Source organism: Dasypus novemcinctus, chromosome 9, assembly GCF_030445035.2.
Source record: "Dasypus novemcinctus isolate mDasNov1 chromosome 9, mDasNov1.1.hap2, whole genome shotgun sequence".
Classification (NCBI taxonomy): domain Eukaryota; kingdom Metazoa; phylum Chordata; class Mammalia; order Cingulata; family Dasypodidae; genus Dasypus; species Dasypus novemcinctus.
Window position 1 is genome coordinate 30,658,413 of NC_080681.1, and position 22,336 is coordinate 30,680,748.

Sequence of the window (22,336 nt, forward strand, 5' to 3'; positions counted from 1 at the left end):
TCAAAATAGTTTTGAGTTATATTCACATACCATACATTCCATCCAAAGTGTACAACCAATGGCTTTTAGTATAATCAGAGTTGTGCTTCCATCACCTCAAAGATTTTTAGAATAATTTCATTACTCCAAAAAGAAAAATTCAAAAATAATCATAATAGATAAAATTTTTTAAATGAAAGATATGATCCCAATTATTTCCTCAGTCACTGATGATCTGGCATAAACTGCATAGGTCTACCTTGTCAATATTCCTCCCATCCCTTCCCAAAGCTGGTTACCAGCATCTCACCCAAGGCTACCAAAACAGTGTTGCAGGGATTGGCAAATCTTTTCTAAAAAGGCTGAACAGTAAATATTTCCAGCTCTGTGAACCAGACGGTCTCTGTCTCAGCCAATTACCTCTGTCTTTAAAGCCTAGAAGCAATCACACACTATATGTCAATGAATGAGCATGGCTGTGTTCCAATAAAACTTTATTTACAAAAATACACAGGGGTTACTCTTCTGTCTGCCCTTTTATTCTCCACACTGTAGTAGACGACTGTTTCTAAATATCACACCTCTCCTTAAAACACTTGAATGGCTTCCCATTGCCCTTAGGATAAAGTCCTAAATTTTTAAACAGGGTAAACAGGTTTTGTCACCTCTAACCACTTCTGGTTTCTAACGCAATTTGTCAGCAAACCTACTTTAAATGCCCCCAAGTTTCTGGTGTTTGCTTCTTTCCAGGCATTTGCATATGCTCTTGGTAGCAGTTTGATATAACTGATGAATTCCAAAAAGAAATAATGGATTATGCTTGTAATCTGATCTGTACCTGGGCATGACTGAGTTATAATTAGGGCATTGGGACTCAGAGATAAAAGGCATGGGGACCAAAGGGTTGGGGACTCAAATAAAGGTCATGGTGAAGAATAGAGTTGGGGGTTTCTGATGTTGGAGTTTGATGCTGAAGTCTTAAACTGGAGAACCGGGGAAAGAGACAGAGCCATTCACCTGATAGTCTACAGTTGACCTTATGTGAGAGAGGCAAAGCCTAGAGAGTCTCATAGTCTATAGCTGACCTTGTGGAGGAAACAAAAGGAGCTGAGCCCAGAGGAAGCCAGAAAGCCTGGACCCTCACAGACGTCAGCAGCCGTCTTGCTCCAACATGTGGAAACAGACTTTGATGAGGGAAGTAACTTATGCTTTATAGCCTGGTAACTGTAAGTTCTTACCCCAAATAAATACCCTTTATAATGCCCAGCAAATTTCTGGTGTTTTGCATCAACCCCCCTTTGGCTAACTAATACACTATTCTTTTAGCGTAGAATATTACTCTCTGCTCTTAGTCACATTCATTACTGCCCCTTCTTCCAAGCTTAGCTGATGCCTACTCATCTGTTCTTCAAACCTCACTTTAGCTGTAACTTTCTCCAGGAAGCTCTCCTGATCCTTAAGTTCATGTTAGATGCAGATGTCCTACCACTCTGTGCACTCCTCCTGTATTAGTCAGGGTTCTCCAAAGAAAAAGGACAGGAAATACATATCTGTAAAAATTAAGAGATTTATCACAGGAATTGGTTCACATGACCTTAAGGATCAAAGTCTGATCTGTAGGGTAGGCCCTAAGTAGAAAACTCTGGATGATAAAGTTGAATTCCCCAGGAGGAGCTGACTGGCTCTTAAAGTGATCTTGGATTGCCTTTTTGACCAGTCCTCACATTTCATATATCAAGTAGTGGGTATATTCTATGTGTCAGGCCTACAGTGATATCATTCAGTCTTCACTCAATCTTCACAAATATGCTGAGAGATTTCCTTTTATTATTCTCATTTACAATTGACAAAATTGAGACCTAGAGAGAATAAATAGCTTTCTAAAGAAATGGAACAAGTGGTAGAGCTGAGATGTGAAGAAAGTCTGACTTCAAAGTTCAGTTTGTAACCTTATACTGTATTAGTTTCTCTAGGATATGTCTCTTTTTTGTACCTCTCAGAATATTGTTTCTGTAAGACCTCAGAAGTCATCTGCAGGAGTCCCAGAAGTTTCATCCTGAATCACATGGACAGTGAGGCTGAATCCAAAGCAATCAAAATACTAACATTTATTGAGAACAGATCATGCCCCAAGCACTGTGCTGTGTGCTGTGCATGCATTAACTCATTTAACCTTTACAAACCCTGATGAAGAAAGGAAAGTCATCTCCTTTTTAATAAACAGATAAGAAAATAGAGACACAAAGAGGTAAAATAATGTGTTCGTGGTCACACAATTAGTAATGGGAGGAATTACAATTTAAATCTGGGCAGTCTGACTCCACAACCCATATTTCCAAGTAAGAAGAGAACACGTAGGGAAATAGAAAAAGAAACAATTCCTCAGACCTCGTAGGATTAAGTGGAAAGTATGGGTGAGGTTGTATATGAATCAAGCTTCAATTATCCAGGACTGGGATAAGGTAGGATGTCCTAGTTATTTCTCGCTGTCTAACAATCACAAATATTCATGGCTTAAAATAATCATTTATTAGTTCACAATTTGTGGGCCGGCAGTTTGGGTTGGACTGAGCTGGGGTATTCTTCTGCTGATTTCACTGTGTGGTGACAGTCACCTGGGGCAGCTTGTTGGGACCTTGATGGTCCAAGACGGTCAGTCTGGCTGGAAAGCAGGCTTCATAGGCATGCAACCTGTCCAGTTTTACAGGGCCCCTGCTCTGAAGGGTCCTACACTTAGTTTAATGTTCTGCTGTTGTCATTTTGAATTCTTAATTATTTTGGAAAAAGGGGCCACACATTTTCAATTTGCATTAAGCCCCACAAATTATGTAGCCATTCCTACTGCTGGCAGTTGACCCTGGATGTCAGCTGGGCCTCTCTCTCTCTATCTTCAAGGAGGTTAGTCCCGGCTTCTTCACATGATGGCCGCATGTGAATGAGAGAACAAGACCAAAGACTGCAAGTCCTCTTGAGGCCTAGACTCAGAACTCCCACACCATCACTTCTGCAGCATTCTACTGGTCAAAGCAAGTCAAGACCAGCACAGATACAAGAAGGTGGAGATGTAGATTCCATCACAAAGTCACACTACAAAGGCATATGTATAAAGGAATGGGAAGAGATTGTAACCATTTATTGCACTCTATCACAGAGAAGGTGCATGTTTGAGGAGAAAGGAAATAATCCCGTTTTAGACATATGATTGAGGTCTCTCCAAAGGTAAATCCATGTAAACATATCCAGTATTTGGATAAAATGGGTCTCAAACAAAAAGGAGAAATCTTGGTTGGACATGCAAATTTGGGAGTTGTCAACATGTAGGTGGTAGAAGAATTCTGAATAAACAGATCAGAACCCCCAGGAACATTAGATTAATTATGGTGAATTCTAACAAAGAGATAAATCCCTCAGACACCTCAAAATCTGAATGTATCCTTCCCACATATCTTACCTCCTTTCCAAGGGAGACTAACTTTGGTCCTAACTGGTTTCTGCACCCAGGACAAAGTCCAGTGTCTCTGGGGGTAGTACAGCCTTCTCTGTTATGTCCAGATATGGCTACCTATAAACTAAATGAAGTTACCCAATTCCTACTCTCAACCCAGTATGCAATGATGGAGAAGGAATAGAATTAAGTGCAATAAAAATCTCCATTTGAAAAAGGAAGAATGGAAAAGATGCAGCAATCAGTATTTGCTAATAGTTCTCTTTTCTTTCTAAAGATTCCCTGCCCTGGTCAGGGAAGAAGGTCTTTGATTTACCCATCTGGATGCCTTTGGTTGCACCCTTAGGACTCCTGGTTTTATCCTATGAGAGAGTCTTCCTTGTCCACTATTCTCCAGGTTCAAAACTGAACTGGATGTTGGAAAACATGCTTTCCTAGGGACTGTTTGAGGACTCAAACTATGACTGGCTATTGCAGGTCAAACTTGTGGTCAATTTTGCAATACAAGTCTCTCAAAAACTTAGTAGGCAACTGTGTTATTTGCCTCCAGTCTATTCCATGTGCCAATGACCACACTCAAATATCTTTTCTGAACCTAACTCTTAAACTTTCCTTATTCTCTAGTTTTAATGTTTTCCCCATTCCTCTTTCCACAGTTTTAATGGTGGCTACTTTAATGGGGTAACCTTAAAAAATAAGTGAGGGCACACCTTTAATCAGATCTTAGTTAAAAGACTGCATCTCCGTCTTTGGCTGAGGAGTCTTAATGGAAAGCCTTTAAGAAAGTCTAAACAGGCGGCGGACTTGGCCCAGTGGTTAGGGCGTCCATCTTCCACATGGGAGATCCGCGGTTCAAGCCCCGGGCCTCCTTGACCCGTGTGGAGCTGGCCCATGCACAGTGCTGATGCGCGCAAGGAGTGCCCTGCCACGCAGGGGTGTCGCCCGCATAGGGGAGCCCCATGTGCAAGGAGTGTATCCCGTAAGGAGAGTCGCACAGCGCGAAAGAAAGTGCAGCCTGCCCAGGAATGGCGCTGCACACATGGAGAGCTGACACAGCAAGATGATGCAACAAAAAGAAACACACATTCCCGTGCCGCTGACAACAACAGAAAGTGGAGAGAGAAGACGCAGCAAATAGACACAGAGAACAGACAACTTGGGGGGGCGGTGGAGAGAAATAAATAAATAAATAAATCTTAAAAAAAAAAAGTCTAAACAACAGTCTTAACTCCTGTTTGGGCTATAGGAAACAGTTGTATTTTTCAGCCCTATGAATTCCCAATTTTCTGTACATTTTTTCTTTCCATTTCTAATTACACAACAGTCATTTGTGAAAACCTTGGTAAAAGCAGCATGGAGCCACCATTACATTCCTATATTCAGGCTCTTTCCAAATTCATTTCCTTGAGCTCAGTCTTAGAAGAAACAACCAAGTATTTATCATGGCAAAACAAGGATAACCATTTTTCCAGCTTGGAAATCTGTTTCTTCATTGTCAATTATTTGACTGCTTAGGTAATGCCACATGTTTTCAGATTTTCTTACAAGTCCTCCTTTTCCAGGAATCATTTTCTGAGTTTGTTAGAATATAGTCTAAGTTGCTATAATAAAGAGACCCTGGAATACTAGAATTAAGTAACATAAGGAAAAGAAGTTTCTTTTCTTCTCACATAAAAATCAGGTATAGACTGGTCAGGCAGCTCTGTTCTATGAGGCCATTAAAGAATTCAGGTTCCTTCCATTGTGTCGTTCTGCCCTCCCCTAGGATGTTTTCCTCATTTTCATGGTCATAGCTAGTCATGGACATGTTCATGAAGGAGCGAGAAGGCAAATCTAAGGCTAGCAATTTTCCTCTAAAAAGGTAAGACAAAAGTTGTACTGATCACGTGTACTTGTATTCCATTGGCAAGAACATACAGAACCACACTTAGCTGCAAAGGAGACTAAGAAATATGGTCCTAGTTGGGTGGACATGTAACCAGAAAGGAGAATGGATTTGGGGGTGACAACTATTAGTCTTCCACAGAAAGTAAAAATAAAATAGATGCAAGGTTAAAATCCTTAGAAATACGAAGACCGAAAAAAGGGGTAAATAAGAATTCGTACCTTAGAGGAAAAGAGAATAAGAGTTGGCAAAATACAGGCCCTGAGCCTCAACAGACTTGCAACTCCTACACTCTGGTTTATTGGACTTACCCCACTCAACTAACATGGAGGTGAAGAAGGTCAACCACCACATCAGGGAGCCAAGAGTGCCTACAACTGAAAGCAGAATTGCATCCAGCATCCATGTGGAATCTAAGCCCCCTCTTGCTATAGATGTGGAGTGGAAACAACCATTCCAAGGTCCACAGGATGGAGGAATAAAGTATGGATTAGAGTAGACTTACTGATATTCTATTCATGAACTATGATGATTAGTAATCGAAGAAAATGTGGCATTGGTATGGAGAAAGTAGCCATGGTGCTGCTGGGGGTAGGGAGTGGGAGGAAGAGATGTGATGTGGGGGCACTTTTGGGGGTTGGAGTTGTCCTGGGTGGTGCTGCAGGGACAGTTACCGGACACTGTATGTCCTCCCATGGCAGACTGGGTAGACTGTGGGAGAGTGTGGGCTATGGTATGGACCACTGACTATGAGGTGCAGCAATGCTCAGAGATGTATTCACCAAGTGCAATGAATGTCTCACGATGATAGAGGAGGTTGTTGTTATAGGGGGAGGAGTGGGGTGAGGGGGGTGAGGGGTATATGGGGACCTCATATTTTTTTAATGTAACATTAAAAAAATAAAGACACACAAAAAAAAGAGTTGGCAAAATATAATGGTGGATACCCAAGAGGCTATTATTATTACTTCTATACTTTTTTGTACTAGATAAAAGGTGTTTTTTTTTAAACAGATGAAATATTTTTTTATTTTTGTCTTTGTTTTTGTTAAGGAAATATATATGGGGAAAAGGGACCCTGGAAAAATATCAAGATAGAACAATAATAGTATAAGGAGATTCGGAAGAAAATAGAAAAACAAAACAAAACATATACATATATATCTTCTTTTCGATTACCTAAAAGAATACAAGAAAGAACAGAAGATGTTCTTAGAACTTAGAAATCCAAAGGTCATTGATGAATAATTATGGCAGAAGCTAAATTTTGGCGAATTGAGGAATAAAAATGGACTAAGAAAAGTGAGAAAGCAAGCAGAAACAACTTTTAAAAAAGACTGACTTTTAAGGAAAGAGAGATAGAGGGGAGTATCTAGTTATGGCTAGTTTTACTTGCAAGACAAGAGTGAACTAAGATGAGTACCTTTCCCTAGGGGATAAGTTGGGAGAGACTAGGGTAGCCCACAGTTTTGGCAGTCTGGCTTCAATGTGGAACTTGAAGATCTAGAAGAACAAAACACTGCAGGAAGCAGATGTGGCTCAAGTGGTTGAGAGCCAGCTTCCCACATGGGAGGTCCCGGGTTTGGTTCCCAGTGCCTCCTGAAAAAACAAACAAGCAAACAAATGACAAAATCTACTCAGGGGAGCTGAACTGCCTCAGTGGTTGAATGCTGGCTTCCCACACTCAGGGTCCAGGTTCAGCCCCTGGCCCTGGATGTATGTGGTGATGAGAGACCTCCAGAGACAGATTCTCCAACTTCATTCTCATAGTAATTGCCACTTCTGCATGAAATTAGCTGACTTGTCCCCTGGAAATTCAGGGGGTCGAGGTTTGGTGTGGAGGTAAAGAGCTGAAACACCTCAGCCACAGCTGAGTGTGGGCAAAGACCTGCCTCTTTAAAATATCAACAAGGGGAACAACAAATCTGGAGACGAGGATTATGAACTAGCAAGAGTAAAACATAAAACTCTAGGAACCTTTCTTTGGCCGATTAAAGTGGAAGTAAACCCCCCATCTTACCCTAACTACCACCGAAAGAGTCCCAAAATCAACAAAATCTAATCAGAGTTGGTGCTGTTCATTCAAAGTTGTGCAGAAAGCAGGGATCTCTTGGTCTTATTAGGACAAAATCCCTTTAAGAAAAGAAATGTCATTTCACAGAGGAGAGTTTAGATTGTATGATCTGAGAAAAATGAATGCTTGTGTTGGGGATTGAACATGTCCCCCAAAAAGACACATTCAACCCCTAACTCCTGGTCCTGTGGGTGTGAACCCATTTGTAAATAGGACCTTTGAAAATATTATTATTATTGTTAAGATGTTGACTCATTTGTGAATAGGATCTTTGAAGATGCTATTAAGGTGAAGCTAAATTGAATCAGGATGAGTCTTAATGCATATAACCGGAATCCTTACAAGGCAGAGGAAATTCAAACATGGTCAGTCAGAGAAACCTCAGGAGGCCAAGGAGAAAGAATGCCATGAGACTGAGTCAAAGATGCAAACCAAGGAACCTCAAGGCTTGCAGCAAGGCAGCACCAGAATGCTACAGACTCAGTCCAGAAGAAAGCATGACATGACAAGACCTTAATTTTGGACTTCTAGCCTCCAAAACTGTGGACAAAATTAATTCCTATTGTGTGGTATTTGTCATTGTAGCTCCTGTAAATTAAGACAGCTGGTTATGTATCAAAAATGAAATAGATAGCATTGGTGGGAGAATTGAACGGCCTTGGGAGATTCACTTTCAACCTATTAATGGGATTGGAGCACCTTATACTTTGAAGCCCCCAATGACTGAGTAGATGAATGCTCCACCAGATGAAGTCTGAGGTATTGTGAAATGCAAGAAGAAATCAGGAGATGAAACCTCCTTTGGTGAAATGTGGTTGAATATTTCTGAAGGAGGGAGAAAAAGCCACCAGACTGGGAGTTTTGGAAGAAAGAAATGTAAGAGTGGGGAGGAGGCATCAGAGCAGTGAAGGGGATCTCTGCCTTGTGCATCTAAGTCTGGAAAGTCTCTTTCTTGGTTGGCTTGGTAGGCTCTTTTAGAAGGGTCATTCAAGAGCCACAAGGTAGTTGTTTACACAGATGGTTGACAAAGATAAGGCAAATATAACATGCTCCATTTCTTCACAAGTTTTATCAGAGAAAGGATCTATTTCTATTTGTAGGAGCTAGTCAAATCATGACTAATTCAATCAAGCTCTCAAATTCTACTCTTTGGGTGAATACATTATAAAGATATCCACTCTGCATAGGACAGTGTCATTCTATGGCAAGACCTGCACCATCAGCTGACTTCTATGGCATTCCACGTTCAGTTAAGAGGGTTATGTTTCCCTCATATACTGGTAAGAACTCCTGCCTAATTCACCAAGAATAGGTTGTCTGTCTACACATTCAAGAGGACCACCTCTCAACATCTAACATATAAATCTGCTCTGTTAAGGTTTCAGTTATATGAAATAGTCCAACAGCTTAAAAATAGATTGAAAGTGGGACAACCAGCAAGATGGTGGCAGAGGAAGGAGCTCCTAGAGTCAGCTTGTGAGACAGGGCAGTTAATAATCACCCAGAGCTATCTAAAGTACATGTTTGGGGGCTCCAGGAGACCAGAAGAGAATCCTGAAACATTCTTGAAAGAACAGAAGGAGACTGCTCATCTGCAGGGAAAATTCATAAGTAGAAGCGCTCCATGCCACGAAGGTCAGTGCCCATTCTCCACTGAAGGCACAAACCACCTTGGGAGCTATTCCACAGCTAGAAATGGAAGCTCCACTTCCCAAAAACGGGGGAGGAAGAGATGGTTGGGCACCAACTTCAACTACTGATTAGTACATTCAACAGGATTAAGTATAATCCTAAGAACAGCTAAAGTTTGAACATGTCCAAGTCAGAAAGAGGCCATTAGCCACCATTTTAACTCTGTGCCTGGCATGAGGGGAAACAGGGTGAAAATCACAATGCTGGTAGGGACTGGCTTTTTTCCATACAGGTCAAATAGCAGCTCTAGCATAAACCTCAGCCCCACTAAGGGCAGGGAGGAAGCTGGAGGACCTGCACCAGCCTCTCTGGGAAACTATAGGCCATGCCATGGAGGCCGGTGATCATCCTACTTTGGTAGGAGTCTCAGGAGCTGTTCTGTGGCTGGAACTGGAAGCTTCATTTCCCAAAAACAGAAGAGGAAGAGATAGTTGGGTACCAATTTCAGCTACTGATTAGTAAACACAGCTGGCTAAAGTATAACCCTAAGAACAGCTAAAGATTGAACCTGTTCAAGTCAAAAAGACACCAGTAGCCGCCAATTTGAGGGAATGAGGGGAAGCTGGGCTGACTGAAAATCATAGTGACAGTAGAGACTGTTTTCTTTCACCCAGATTGGCCTGCAGTCCTAGCCTAGGCTTCAGCCCCACCTCTGGCAGGAAGGAAGCTGGTGGGCCCTCTACCAGCCTATTCAGGTAACTGCAGGAATATCTGGCTGGCACAGACTGAATAATAAGAAGTCTACTGGGGCAACTGCGATCATCTTGACCTGCACTGCACTGATTGCTGCCCATACCTGCAGCACCACCCCTGCCCCAGGCAGGGGAGAAAGGGGTGTAAAGCTTCATCAGTATTTCCAGGTAACTACAGCCTAGCCCTGCACGACTTCGATTATTCAACAGAGCTGTGACTCTGTCCCTACCCCTGGCACAGGAGAAAGTTGGGAGAAGTTTCAATGGTCCCCGGGGTAATGAGAGCAGCTTGAGCCTCCACAGCTTATAGCACCATCTACATCCTTGGCTTAGACTACAGAACCAGCAAGGGAGAAAGGGCAGGAAGCCCTAAACTAAAGAGAAAGACTGCACTCAGAATAAATAATCTAGTAATATTTGATGCCAAGACACCAACCAAAAATTACAATCCACATCAAGAAACAGGAAGATATGGCCCAGTTAAAGGAACAAGATAAGCCTCCAGATGACATAAAACAGTTGATAACTAATCATAGATGTTCAAACAAATCTCCTTAATAAATTCAGAGAGATGGCTAATGAGATTAGGGATATTAAGACGACATTGGATGGGGAAACGGATATAGCTCAACCAGTTGGGCTCCTGTGTACCATACAGGGTTCCAGAGTTAGATGCCCAGGGCCTTCTGGTGAGGGCAAGCTGGCTCACGCAGCGAGCTGGCCCATGCAGAGTGCCAGCCCACACGGGGAATGCTGTCCAGCACAGGAAAGCCACCCCACACACAGGAATGTTGGCGGACACGGAGAGCTGGCACAGTAAGATGATGCTACAAGAGACACAGAGCACAGAAAATAAGAATATGTAGCTCAACAGGGAGTTGAGGTGGTTTGAGGGAGTAATCACCTCTCTCCCACTCCCAAAGGTCCCAAGATCAGTTGCTGGAGCCACCTAATGAGAAAACAAGCAGACCAGACACAGAAGAACACACAGCAAATGGACACAAAGAGCAGATAACAGGGGAAATGGGAGGGGGGGCAGGGAATAAATAAAAGATCTTTTAAAAAAAGACATTGGATGAACACAAAGAAGAATTTGAAAGCATACATAGAAAAACAGCAGATCTTATGCAAATAAAAGGTGCAATAAATGAAATAAACACATTTGAATCATATAACAGCAGATTTGAGGAGGCAGAAGAAAGGATTGGTAAGCTTGAAGAAATGGCCTCTGAATGTGAACATACAAAGAACAGATGAAGAACTGAACAAGGTTTCGGGGAAATAAACGACAGCAAGAGATGTGCAAACATACATGTCAAGGGTATGCCAGAAGGAGAAAAGAAGGGAAAAGGGGCAGAAGGAATATTTGAAGAAATAATGGTAGAAAATTTCCCAACCCTATTGAAGGACATAGATATCCACGTCCAAGAAGCACAATGTACTCCCATCCGAAAATATCTGAATAGACCAACCCTGAGACACATATTACTCATAATGTCAAATGTCAAAGACAAAGAGAATTTGGGGAGCAGCAAGAGAAAAGCAATACATAACATATAAGAGATACCCAATAAAATTAAGTGCTGATTTCTCATCAGAAACCATGGAGGTAAGATGACACTGGTATGATATATTTAAGAGACTGCAAGAGAAAAACTTCCAGCCCAAAATCTTATATCCAGCAAGACTGTCTTTCAAGTTTAGAATATTCACAGATAATCACAAACTGAGAGAGTTTGTAATCAAGAGACCAGATTTGCAGGAAATATTAAAGGGTGTGCTACAGCCTGAAAAGAAAAGGCAGGAGAGAAAGAGGCCTGGAAGAGAGTCTAGAAATGAAGATTATATTAATAAATGTAACTAAAGTGTCAAAAGAGTGGTGAAAATAAAATACAGCAGATAAAAACCAAATATTCAGGATTAAACTTAACCAATGATGTAAGCACTTATATTTAGGAAACTACAACTCAATGTTAAAAGAAATTTTAAAAAGGTCTAAATAAGTGGAAGAATATTCTGTACTCACAGACTGGAAGAATAAATATCACTAAGATATCAGTTCTCTTCAAATTGATATACAGATTCAATGCAATCCTGATAAAAATTCGACCAGCATTTTTTAAATAAATGGAAAACATGATTATCAAATTTATCTGGAAGGGTAAGGGGTCCTAAATAGCCAGAAACATCTTAAAAAGGAAAAGCGAAGTTGGAGGACTCTCATTTTCTGACTTTAAATCATAACAGTGGTAAAAACAGCATAGTACTGGCATAAAAGACAGACACATAGACCAATGGAACCAAACTGATGGTTCAGAAACAGACCCTCATATGTATGGTCAAATGATTTTTGACTAGCCTGTCAAACCTACCCAGCTTGGGCAGAATAGTCCATTCAACAAATGATGCTGAGAGAACTGGAGCCAAAAGAAGGAAAGAGGACCCCTATCTCACACCTTATAAAGAAATAAACTCAAAATGAATCAAAAAACCTAAATATAAAAGAACCATAAAACTTCAGAAAAATGTAGGAAAATATCTTCAAGGCCTGGTGGTAGGTGGTGGATTCTAAAAGGAGATAAGAGGAGGAAGGAGATGGACTACTGATGTTTAATGTATGAAAGTTTGGAAATGTATAGAATGAATGGTAACAAATAGTAACAGCTATTTTATAAAATAGGGATGTGGCTGAAAATGGTAGTCTTAGGAACGGAAATGCAAATTGACAGAATGCTAGAGAATAATCTAGGAACTGAATAGCACAGTAAACCCAGAGGTGGATGAGAATTGTGATTGATGGTACAGATGCAAGAGTGTCCTTTGTGAGCTAGAGCAAATGTTCATCACTATTGCAGAGTGATGGGAATGTGGAGAAGCATGGGAAAAATGCAACTGGAGTGACCTATTGACTGTGTTTAGCAGTAATAATGTAATATTCTTGCATTCTATGCCAAAGATATAATGTTTTGATAATAGGGGAGTATGCAAGTGTGTGCCAAATGTACACTATAGACCTCTAATAATTGGATGATATTACCTCATAATCTGTAACAAATAGTCCACCATGGTGTGGAGTGTTGATAGAAGGGTGTTGTTTGGGAATTCTGCACTTATGCATGATTGTTTTGTCTTAATAATATATTTTATATTATTATTTGTCTTCTGTCCTAATAATATATTTTATATTATTATTTGTCTTCTGTCTTAATAATATATTTTAAAAAATAATAATAGGGTGGGTTGGGGGGAAAATACACCAAATGTAAGATAAGGACTATAATTAGTAGTAAGATTTTGACAATATTCTTTCAGACTTTGTAACAAATGTCTCACGACAATGCAAAGTGTTGGTGAAAGGTTGATATATGGGGCCCCATATGATATTATGCATGTTTACTTTGTAAGTTCACAACTTTTACTAACACTAATTGTTTATATATGTTCATACATAAATGATATAAAAATAATAATAATAATAGGGTGGGTTGGGAAAAATACATTAGTATTAATATTTTGAGGAGGCTCTTTAATCATTAGTTTAAAATGTTTAACAACAATGCAAGGTTTTGGTGCTAGGGTGAGGTATGTGAGCCTTCTATGATGTTATATATGTTTGTTTTGTAAGTTTATAACTATTACTATACACTTATTGTGTATGTATGTTCATATATGAGTGATACGCTTCAATAAATTAAAAAAGCAAGGCTATCTGCAATCAGTTGAGAAGGAACTCACAATGGATAGGACATCTAATGTTGAGGAAAGATGAATAGGCTATGAAATCATGGAGACATTAAAAAGAAGAAACTAGGCTAAATGGCATAGTAAGAGCTATCTATGCACTGTTGGAAAGTGTATTAGTATATGATTTACACAAAACTTCCTAGAGAAAATAACACTAACCGTTAAGTAACATATCTGTACATTTCATTTTTCTTATCCCTTTCTTCTTAGTGTAAAATGTTTTCTGCATTACGTACCTTCTCCAAGAAACGTCACTATATTCCTGAAACCACTAGATGGCCACTACAGCCCCACAAAGTCAAATTCATTTATTAGCAGTGTTTATTTAGCATGCTAGAGCCTCAATTTCCTCACCGACAAAATGGGGATAATAACTACTTAAGTTCATAGGTGGTTGTGAGAGGTAATTGAGAAAATATATAAAAACTTACTAAATAATAGATGTGTATAATTAATGATATATACTGCAATATATGGATTTCATATAAAGTGTGGTGTGGTATTTTTCTTCATATAAAGTTAAGGGATAATGTATAGGCAGATAAGGGTAAAAACACAATTTGTGCGTTTCTATCAAGGACAAAAAGCTCTGTGTCAACAGAAAAGAATTTGAGAAAGATATAGAAATGAGAGCAGATGAATAATGAAGGGGAACAAAAGGACTCAATGGACCAAAGTCCAAAGACAGAGACGGCAGGCAGAGAACTCTGGGGAAGGAGAAATTGGTATGAGGAGAAAATCAACTCAATGGATTTCAAAGACAATCAGTGTTTACGGCAGAAAAATAATTTTTTCTTACTTCATAGGTGAAAAATAAAAATATGGTAACTTTGAAAAATAAATGAGATACTGTCATTGTGATTATCATTAATAAACATTATCATGTGATGTATTTCCAATGATAGTCTAGGAATGCATTTTTAAGTTAGATTTTAATATTTCATTAAATTTGTAATAATACAAATCTGGAAAGACGTATCTGAGATAAATGGACATAAGAAAGTGAGAAAGAGAATGAATAAACTTTGTGTCTTGGTAATTCCACCTTAAACTAGGCTTGAATCAACAGTGATACATACATAATGCACTTGGTGAAAAAGCTAGGAAAGGGAAAAAGAAAAGGCAAGTCTTGACTGGCATATGAAAAAGCCACTTTTTAAAAATCCCTTTCTTCTGATTTAATTCTAATTTCATAAAGAAATACTCGCCAACACAAGTTATTTTTAAAATAAATCGAAATATGACCCTTGTTAAAAAAAAAACAAACTCAAGCACAGTAAATTATATTTAAATCTAGCCTAGTAGCTGGTGGAAATATACAATAAATATCATCAGAGTATAGAAGAGTATAGATAATAAGAATATGGGCTGTAGAGTCATGCTAATTGGGATTGACTCCTGACTATCAATTCCTGGCATCATGCAAGCAGCATGATATCTCTGTACCTCAATGTCCTCATCTCTAATATGGGATCATAATAGTACCTACCTTGTAGGATTATTGTGAAAATTCCATAGTTAATATATGTTCAAAGCACCTGGCATGTAGTAACTACACAATAAATATCAATTATGGTCATTATTACCAATTGCCTTAGTGTTCAAAGGTTAACAGAGTCCTAGAGCGTACTTCATCTAGGAAAGGGTTGCAACTCAAGCATACAGTGTATGTTTGATGAAGGAAAAAGGAGTTTTAGCTATAATTAGGATTATTTGGATTGTTCTGAGATAATTTCTGCTACCCATCCTCCCCAACCTTCCAGATCTTTAACGGTAAGGCATACAACCATCAGTTCTGGTGGGCATATGGTCCTACTTTTGTCTCTCACCAACTTGATCCTACCTTGTAACAGGCGAGCATAATGCTGACCAATGTGGCCTCCCTGGCACCTGTAGAAAAGCTTCAGTCTTCTTTATTCATAGTTTTCCAAATTTATTAGATTAAAGATGGTTGAACTCTGGTGAAAAGGGCCTAGGGTCAGGATCCCTAGCAGCCCATACTCCAAGACAGCTCATGAAAGCTTGTGTTAGATGGCTTATCTCCAGAAGGCTGTTAGAGGCTTATGGCTCACACCCTCAGACTCATTGTTAAGTCACTGCTTGGGTGTTAACTTACTGCCTTAACCACTGTATCTCCAGTGCCTAGCTCAGCATGCAGCTCATAATAGATACTGGTAGCACTGGACTGAAATGAATTGAGAGAGCCTCTCCACAGCCCTATTTACTTCAATCATCAGAAGCTTTCCAGATCATCCATTATCAAACTAACTCTTATCTCCAGTTCCTTTTAAATTCCTCAATCGAACCCAACCACTATTCCTGACCACCTTCCAAACTCTTTTACTGCATCCTTCCCCTGTATCTTCAACCTCTTTTGACTGTGTTCTCTACTTCCTTGCATAAGTGAAGCCTCACCCTGAAAACAACATTTCTCTGGTAGCTCCCTGAAATAGAAGCCATTTGTCTCTCACCCTCCCACACACAGTGGGGAAGATATCCCTCTTGCTCCCCATTGCTGTTTTCAAACTATTTCTCCTCCTTTCAAAAACTCAAGTTTCTTTGAACTTCTTGTCATCAAGTTAGTTGTACTACCTTGTATACACTGTATCAGTCAGTATCCCCAACAGAAAATAGATGGCATACTCATATTAGGTTACTTTGAGCATGATTTAATAAAGAGACTATTTATAGGCAGAACTTACAGGAAGATGAGACTAGAAAGACACAGAACTCTCTTCTCTTCCAGAAAAAGAGAGGATAGGCAGAAAAGCCAGGAAAAATCTTCTAGGGTATAGTATACCAATGGAAGGCTCGACATAACTCAGAGGAGTGGGGGCAAAGGAAAAGAATCAGGACTGCAAAACTGAGTTAAAAGCCACAGCTGCAAATGCCAGAAACCTCCCCCACAATACAGACACCTTTGAATTCTCAGGTCTTGGGGCTGACAGTTACAGACAAAGGGGGCCCCAGGGAACCATCTGTCCAGGAAAGGGAAGAGAGTGGGACACGGCCTAAGGCTGACTCAGCTTTTGACCCACAAATTTGTTCAGCGGTGTCCCACATGCCATCCCAGGCCCGTGGGGCAGCACCATTGTTCGCCTTGAGGCAGCAAGGGACTAGAGATCCAACCCTGTCCATCTCCCTCTCTACTGACCAGGACTGTTGCTGAGGATGCAGAGGGGAGTGGAATTACTTTCTACCTGGTAAAGGGAGGGGGCTGCTAGCAAAGGTTAGAGAACTGCCTGCGAGAAAGTTTGAATTAAAAAGCCCTTAGCCTTCAGCAGAAACATCTGTCATATTGATCCATCCATGTTGCAGCAAACACAATCCAACCAGTCATTGAACTTAGAGGGCTGCCAAAGTACGCCATCTACTAGCAAACTAAGGAAGTGCATATGAGGAAATAAGTAAATAGTGGGGAGCGGGATGTAGCTCAAGTAGTTTAGTGCCTGGTTCCCATATAAGAGGTTACAGGTTTAATCCCTGGTACCTCCTTAAAAAAAAAAAAAAAATGAAACAATAAATAAACAAACAAAAAAAACAAACTTTCATTGGGGAGCAGATGGGGCTCAGTGGTTGCGTTCCTGCTTTCCATGTATGAAGTCCCAGGTTCAATCCCTGGCACCTCCTAAAAAAAAAAAAGTAAATAAGTAAGAAAGGCTTTTTCAGGCCTTCACAGCTTCCCTCCTCAAGGCCCTAGGAAATGGGTCTGCAACCCATTACTCGGTCCAGGGTTCAGATTTCAGCAACTAAGAGGGACAATCATAAAGACCCAGAACAGGCCGAACCAAGAATACAGTAATACACAGCCTCCTGCCACTAAAACCCTATGAAAGAGAGAAATCGAGCATCTGAGTAAACTCACCACCTTAATCAGATGCCTAGATATCAGCAAAAATTTACAAGCCATGCTAAGAAAATGGATGAAATGACCCAAGAGAAGGAATATATCAAAGCCCCAGAAGAGACACAGGATTTGACACAACTAATCAACAAGATGCACACAAATTTCCAAAATCAAATTAATGAGTTAAAAGACAATATGGCTAAAGAGATAAATGACATTATGAGACACTGAGGGAGCACAAAGAAGAATTTGAAAACATGAATAAATATTAAAAGACCTCAAGGGAATGAAAGACATGACAGATGAGACAAAAAACACATTAGAGGCATACAATAGCAGACTCAAAATGACAGAAGAAAAAATAAGTGATACAAAAGACAGAACAGCTGAAATTGAAGAGAAAAAAAAGAGAGAAAATAGAAAAAATAAAGCAGTGGGTCAGGGAGTTGAATAACACAAAATGCAACAACATCCATGTCATGGGAGTTCCAAAAGGAGAAGAGACGGGAAAAGGGGCAGAAACAGTATTCGAGGAAATAAGAGCTGACAATTTCCCAACTCTTACAAAAGAAACTAACTTACATGTCCAAGAAATGTGGCATACCCCAATCAGAAAAAATGTAAATAGACCTACTCCAAGACATATACTACTCAGAATGTCAAACTTCAAAGATAAAGAGAAAATCCTGACAGCAGCAAGGGAGAAGCAAACCATTACATCCAAGGGATGCCCAGTGAGCCTTAGTATGGATTTCTCATCAGAAACCATGGAGGTGAGAAGACAGTGGTATGAAACAATTAGGATACTAAAAGAGAAAAACTGCCAACCAAGAATTTTTTACCCAGCAAAACTGTCCTTCAAATATGAAGGTGAGTTTAAAAATTCACAAACAGAAACCAAGAGAGTTTGGACAAAGAATCCACCTTTGCAGAAAACAATAAAGGAAGCACAGCAGCCAGAAAGAACAAGACAGGCAGAGAAAGCCTTGAAGGAGAGTACAGAAGAATGAATAGTAGAAAGGGAAACCAAAAGAGTAAAAAGACAGATGAAAATAAGATACGACATATGAAAAACAAAGAATAAAATGGTGGGAGTAAATAATGCATTTACAGTAATAGTGTATTATATTAATCAGTCAAAGGGGTACTGATGCAAAATACCAGAAACTGGTTGGTTTTTATAAAGGCCATTTATTTGGGGTAGGATCTTACAAATACCAGGCCATAAAGCATAAGTTATTTCCCTTACCAAAGTCTATTTGGAGCAAGATGGCTGCCGACATCTCTGAGGGTTCAGGCTTCCTGGGTTCCTATGTTCCTGGGGCTTGCTTTACTCTGGCTTCAAGGATCCTTCCTTCCTGGGGCTGGCTTCTTACTCCTCTGCATGCTGACTTCCCAGGTCTTCAGCATCAAACTCTAACATCAGAAATCCCCAACTCTGTTCTTTGTCATGTCTTTTATCTGTGAGTCCCCACCCACCAAGGGGTAGGGACACAATGCCCTAATCATAACACAATCATGCCCAGTACAGATCAGATTACAAACATAATCCAAAATTTCTTTTTGGAATTCATCAATTACATCAAATAGCATTGAATATGAATGGATTAAACTTCCCAATCAAAAGATAGAGACTGACAGAAAGGATAAAAAAACATTGCTATCCATATGCTCCTTACAGGAGACCTACCTTAGACCCAGGGATACAAACCAGCTGAAAGTGAAAGGTTGGAAAAAGATAACCTATGTAAATAGTAACCAAAAAAGAGCAGACAAAACAAACTTTAAATGCAAAAAAAGTTATAGGAAATATAGAAAGTCATTATATATTAATAAAAGGGATAATTCACAAGGAAGAAATAATAGTCATAAATATCTATGCACCTAACCAAGGTGCCCCCAAAATACACGAGCCAAACTCTGGCAAAACTGAAGGGAGAAATAGACATCTCTACAATAATACATGGAGACCTCGACACACCACTCCATCATTAGATAGAACAACTGGACAGAATATCAACAAGGAAATAGACAACTTGAACAATATGATAAACAAGCTAGACCCAACGGACATATGCAGAACATTGCACCCAAACTCAGCGGATTATACATTTTTCTAAAGTACCCATGGAAATTTCTCCAGAATTGCCCACGTTAGATCACAATGCAGCTCAAAATAAATATAAAATGACTGAAATTATATAAAACACCTTCTCAGACCATAATGAAATGAAACTGGAAATCAAGAATAGACACGAAAGAGATAAATTTGCAAATGTGTGGAGGCTAAACAACACATTCCTAAATAATAGGATGGCCAAGAAGAAAGTACAAGTGAAATCGGTAACTATATTGAGCCGAATGAAAACAAGAACACAACTTACCAAAACATATGGGATACAGCTAAGGTAGTCTTGAGAGGGAAAGTTATAGCCCTAAACACTTATATTTTTAAAAAAGGACTAAAATAAAAGATACAGCTGAACAATTTTAGAAACTAGAAAAAGAACAGCAAACTATTTCCAAAACAAGTAGAAGGTAAGAAATAATGAAGTCAGAGCAGAAATAAATGAATTTGACAACAACAACAACAAAAAAAAAAATAGAGAAAACCAACAAAAACAAAAGCTGGTTCTTCAAGATGAATAAAAATTTTAAAAACCCTAGCTACATTAACAAAGAAAAAAAGAGAGAGAATGCAAATACACAAAAATCAGTAATGAATGGAGGTACGTTATGACTAGAAATAAAAGGATACCCAGAAATAAAAAGGATCATAAGAGGATATTATAAGAATCTATATGCCAACAAATTAGACAACCTAGATGAAATGGAAATTCCTAGAAATGCACAAATAACTTTCACTGACACTAAAAGAAATAGAAGAACTTAACAAATTAATCACATTTAAAGAGATTGAATCAGTTATCAAAAATCTCCCAACATGGCGGCGGACTTGGCCCAGTGGTTAGGGCATCCGTCTACCACATGGGAGGTCCACGGTTCAAACCCTGGACCACCTTGACCCGTGTGGAGCTGGCCCATGCACAATGCTGATACGCACAAGGAGTGCCGTGCCACGCAGGGGTGTCCCCCGCGTAAGGGAGTCCCACGTGCAAGGAGTGCGCCCCGTAAGGAGAACCGCCCAGCACGAAAGAAAGTGCAGTCTGCCTAAGAATGGCGCCACCCACACGGAGAGGTGACACAATAAAATGATGCAACAAGAAAAGAGACACAGATTCCCATGCCACTGACAACAACAGAAGCGGACAAAGAAACAAGACACAGCAAATAAACACAGAGAACAGACAACCGGGGTGGGGGGGGGGGGAGAGGAGAGAAATAAATAAACAAATAAATAAATAAATCTTAAAAAAAAAAATCTCCCAACAAAGACAAGTACAAAACCAGATGGCTTCACAGGTGAATTCTACCAAGCATTTTGAGAAGAATTAACACCCACCTTGTTTAAACTCTTCCAAAAAATTGAAGAGGAGGAAAAATTACCCAACACATTTTATGAAGCCAACATCACCCTGATACCAAAGCTAGATAAAAACAATACGAGAAAAGAAAATTACAGAACAATATCTCTAATGAATATAGATGGAAAAATTCTCAACAAAATACTTGCAAATAGAATACAATAGCATTATCAAAAGACTTACACACCATGACGAAATGGGATTTATTCCTGGTATGAAAGAATGGTTCACCATAAGAAAATAAATCATCAGCTAATACACCACATTAACAAACTCAAGGGGAAAAAATACATGACTGCCTCAGTCAATGGAGAAAAGGCGTTCAACAAAATCCAGCATCCTTTCTTAATAAAAACACTTTGAAAGACAGGAATAGAAGGAAAATTCCTCAATATGATAAAAAGTATATATGAAAAACCCACAGTCAATATCAGTGGGGAAAGGTTGAAATCTTTCTCTCTAAAATTAGGAACAAGACAAGGATGCCCACTGCCACCATTGTTATTCAACTTTCTACTAGAAGTTCTAGCTAGAGCAATTAGACAAGGAAAAAAGGCATCCAATTAGGAAAAAGAGGAAGTAAAACTCTATCTGTGGATGACATGATCCTATATTTAGAAAATTCTGAGAAAATTCAAGACAAAGCTACTTGAGCTAATACATGAGTTCAGCAAAGTGGCATGATATAAGATCAACATGCAAAAATCAGTAATGTTTCTATTCAGTAGTAATTGAACAAGCTGAAGAGGAAATCAGGGGAAAAATTCCATTTACAATAGCAACAAAAAGACTCAAATACCTAGTAATCAATTTTATTGAAGTACAGGACCTCTATGTTGAAAACTACAAAACAATGCTAAAAGGATCAATGAAGGGGAGCAGATGTGGCTCAAGTGGTTGAGTGGCTGCTTCCCACATGGCAGGTTCAAGTTCAGTCCCCAACGCCTCCTAAAAACAAAAACAGACAGCAAAAAAAAACAAAAAAAAAAACAAAACAACTCAGGGGAGCCAATGTGGCTTAGTGGTTGTGTGCTGGATTCCCACAAATGAGGTCTCGGTACCTCAAAAAAAAAAATCAATGAAGACCTAAACAAATGGAAAGACATTCCATGTTCATGGATTGGAAGACTAAATATCATAAAGATGTCAATCCTACCCAAAAGGATTCAGAGTCAATGCAATACCAACCAAAATTACAACAGCATACTTTACAGAAATAGAAAAGGCAACAACCAATTTCATTTGGCAGGAAAAGTATACCCGAATGGCCAAAAGCATTTTAAATAAAGAAGAGCAATGGGAGGATTTTCACTGCCTGCCCATGAACTATATTACAAAGCTACAGTGGTCAAAACAACATGGTATTGGCATAAAGATAGACTCATCAATCAATGGAATAGGATTGAGAGTCTAGAAATAAACTCTTACCTCTGCTGGTTTTTCACAAACCTACCAAGCCCATGTTAATGGAACAAAACAATCTCGTCAACAAA

General features: G+C 39.4%; 1 protein-coding gene across 4 annotated transcripts in view; it reads right to left on the minus strand.

Annotated features, from left to right (window-relative positions):
* Nucleotides 1–22,336, minus strand: part of TLCD4 (TLC domain containing 4) — a 146,575-nt gene that overhangs the window by 114,486 nt on the left and 9,753 nt on the right. The window contains exon 1 of one of the 4 annotated variants that reach the window (XM_058303147.2): nucleotides 15,355–15,530. The exons of 2 other annotated variants lie outside the window; for them this stretch is intronic. In XM_058303147.2, coding sequence (XP_058159130.1) covers nucleotides 15,355–15,372 — 18 coding nt within the window. In that variant the 5' untranslated portion in view covers nucleotides 15,373–15,530. Of the gene's footprint in view, nucleotides 1–15,354; nucleotides 15,531–22,336 lie in introns of those variants that run through there. One more of the 4 variants, XM_058303146.2, reaches the window with a different exon arrangement.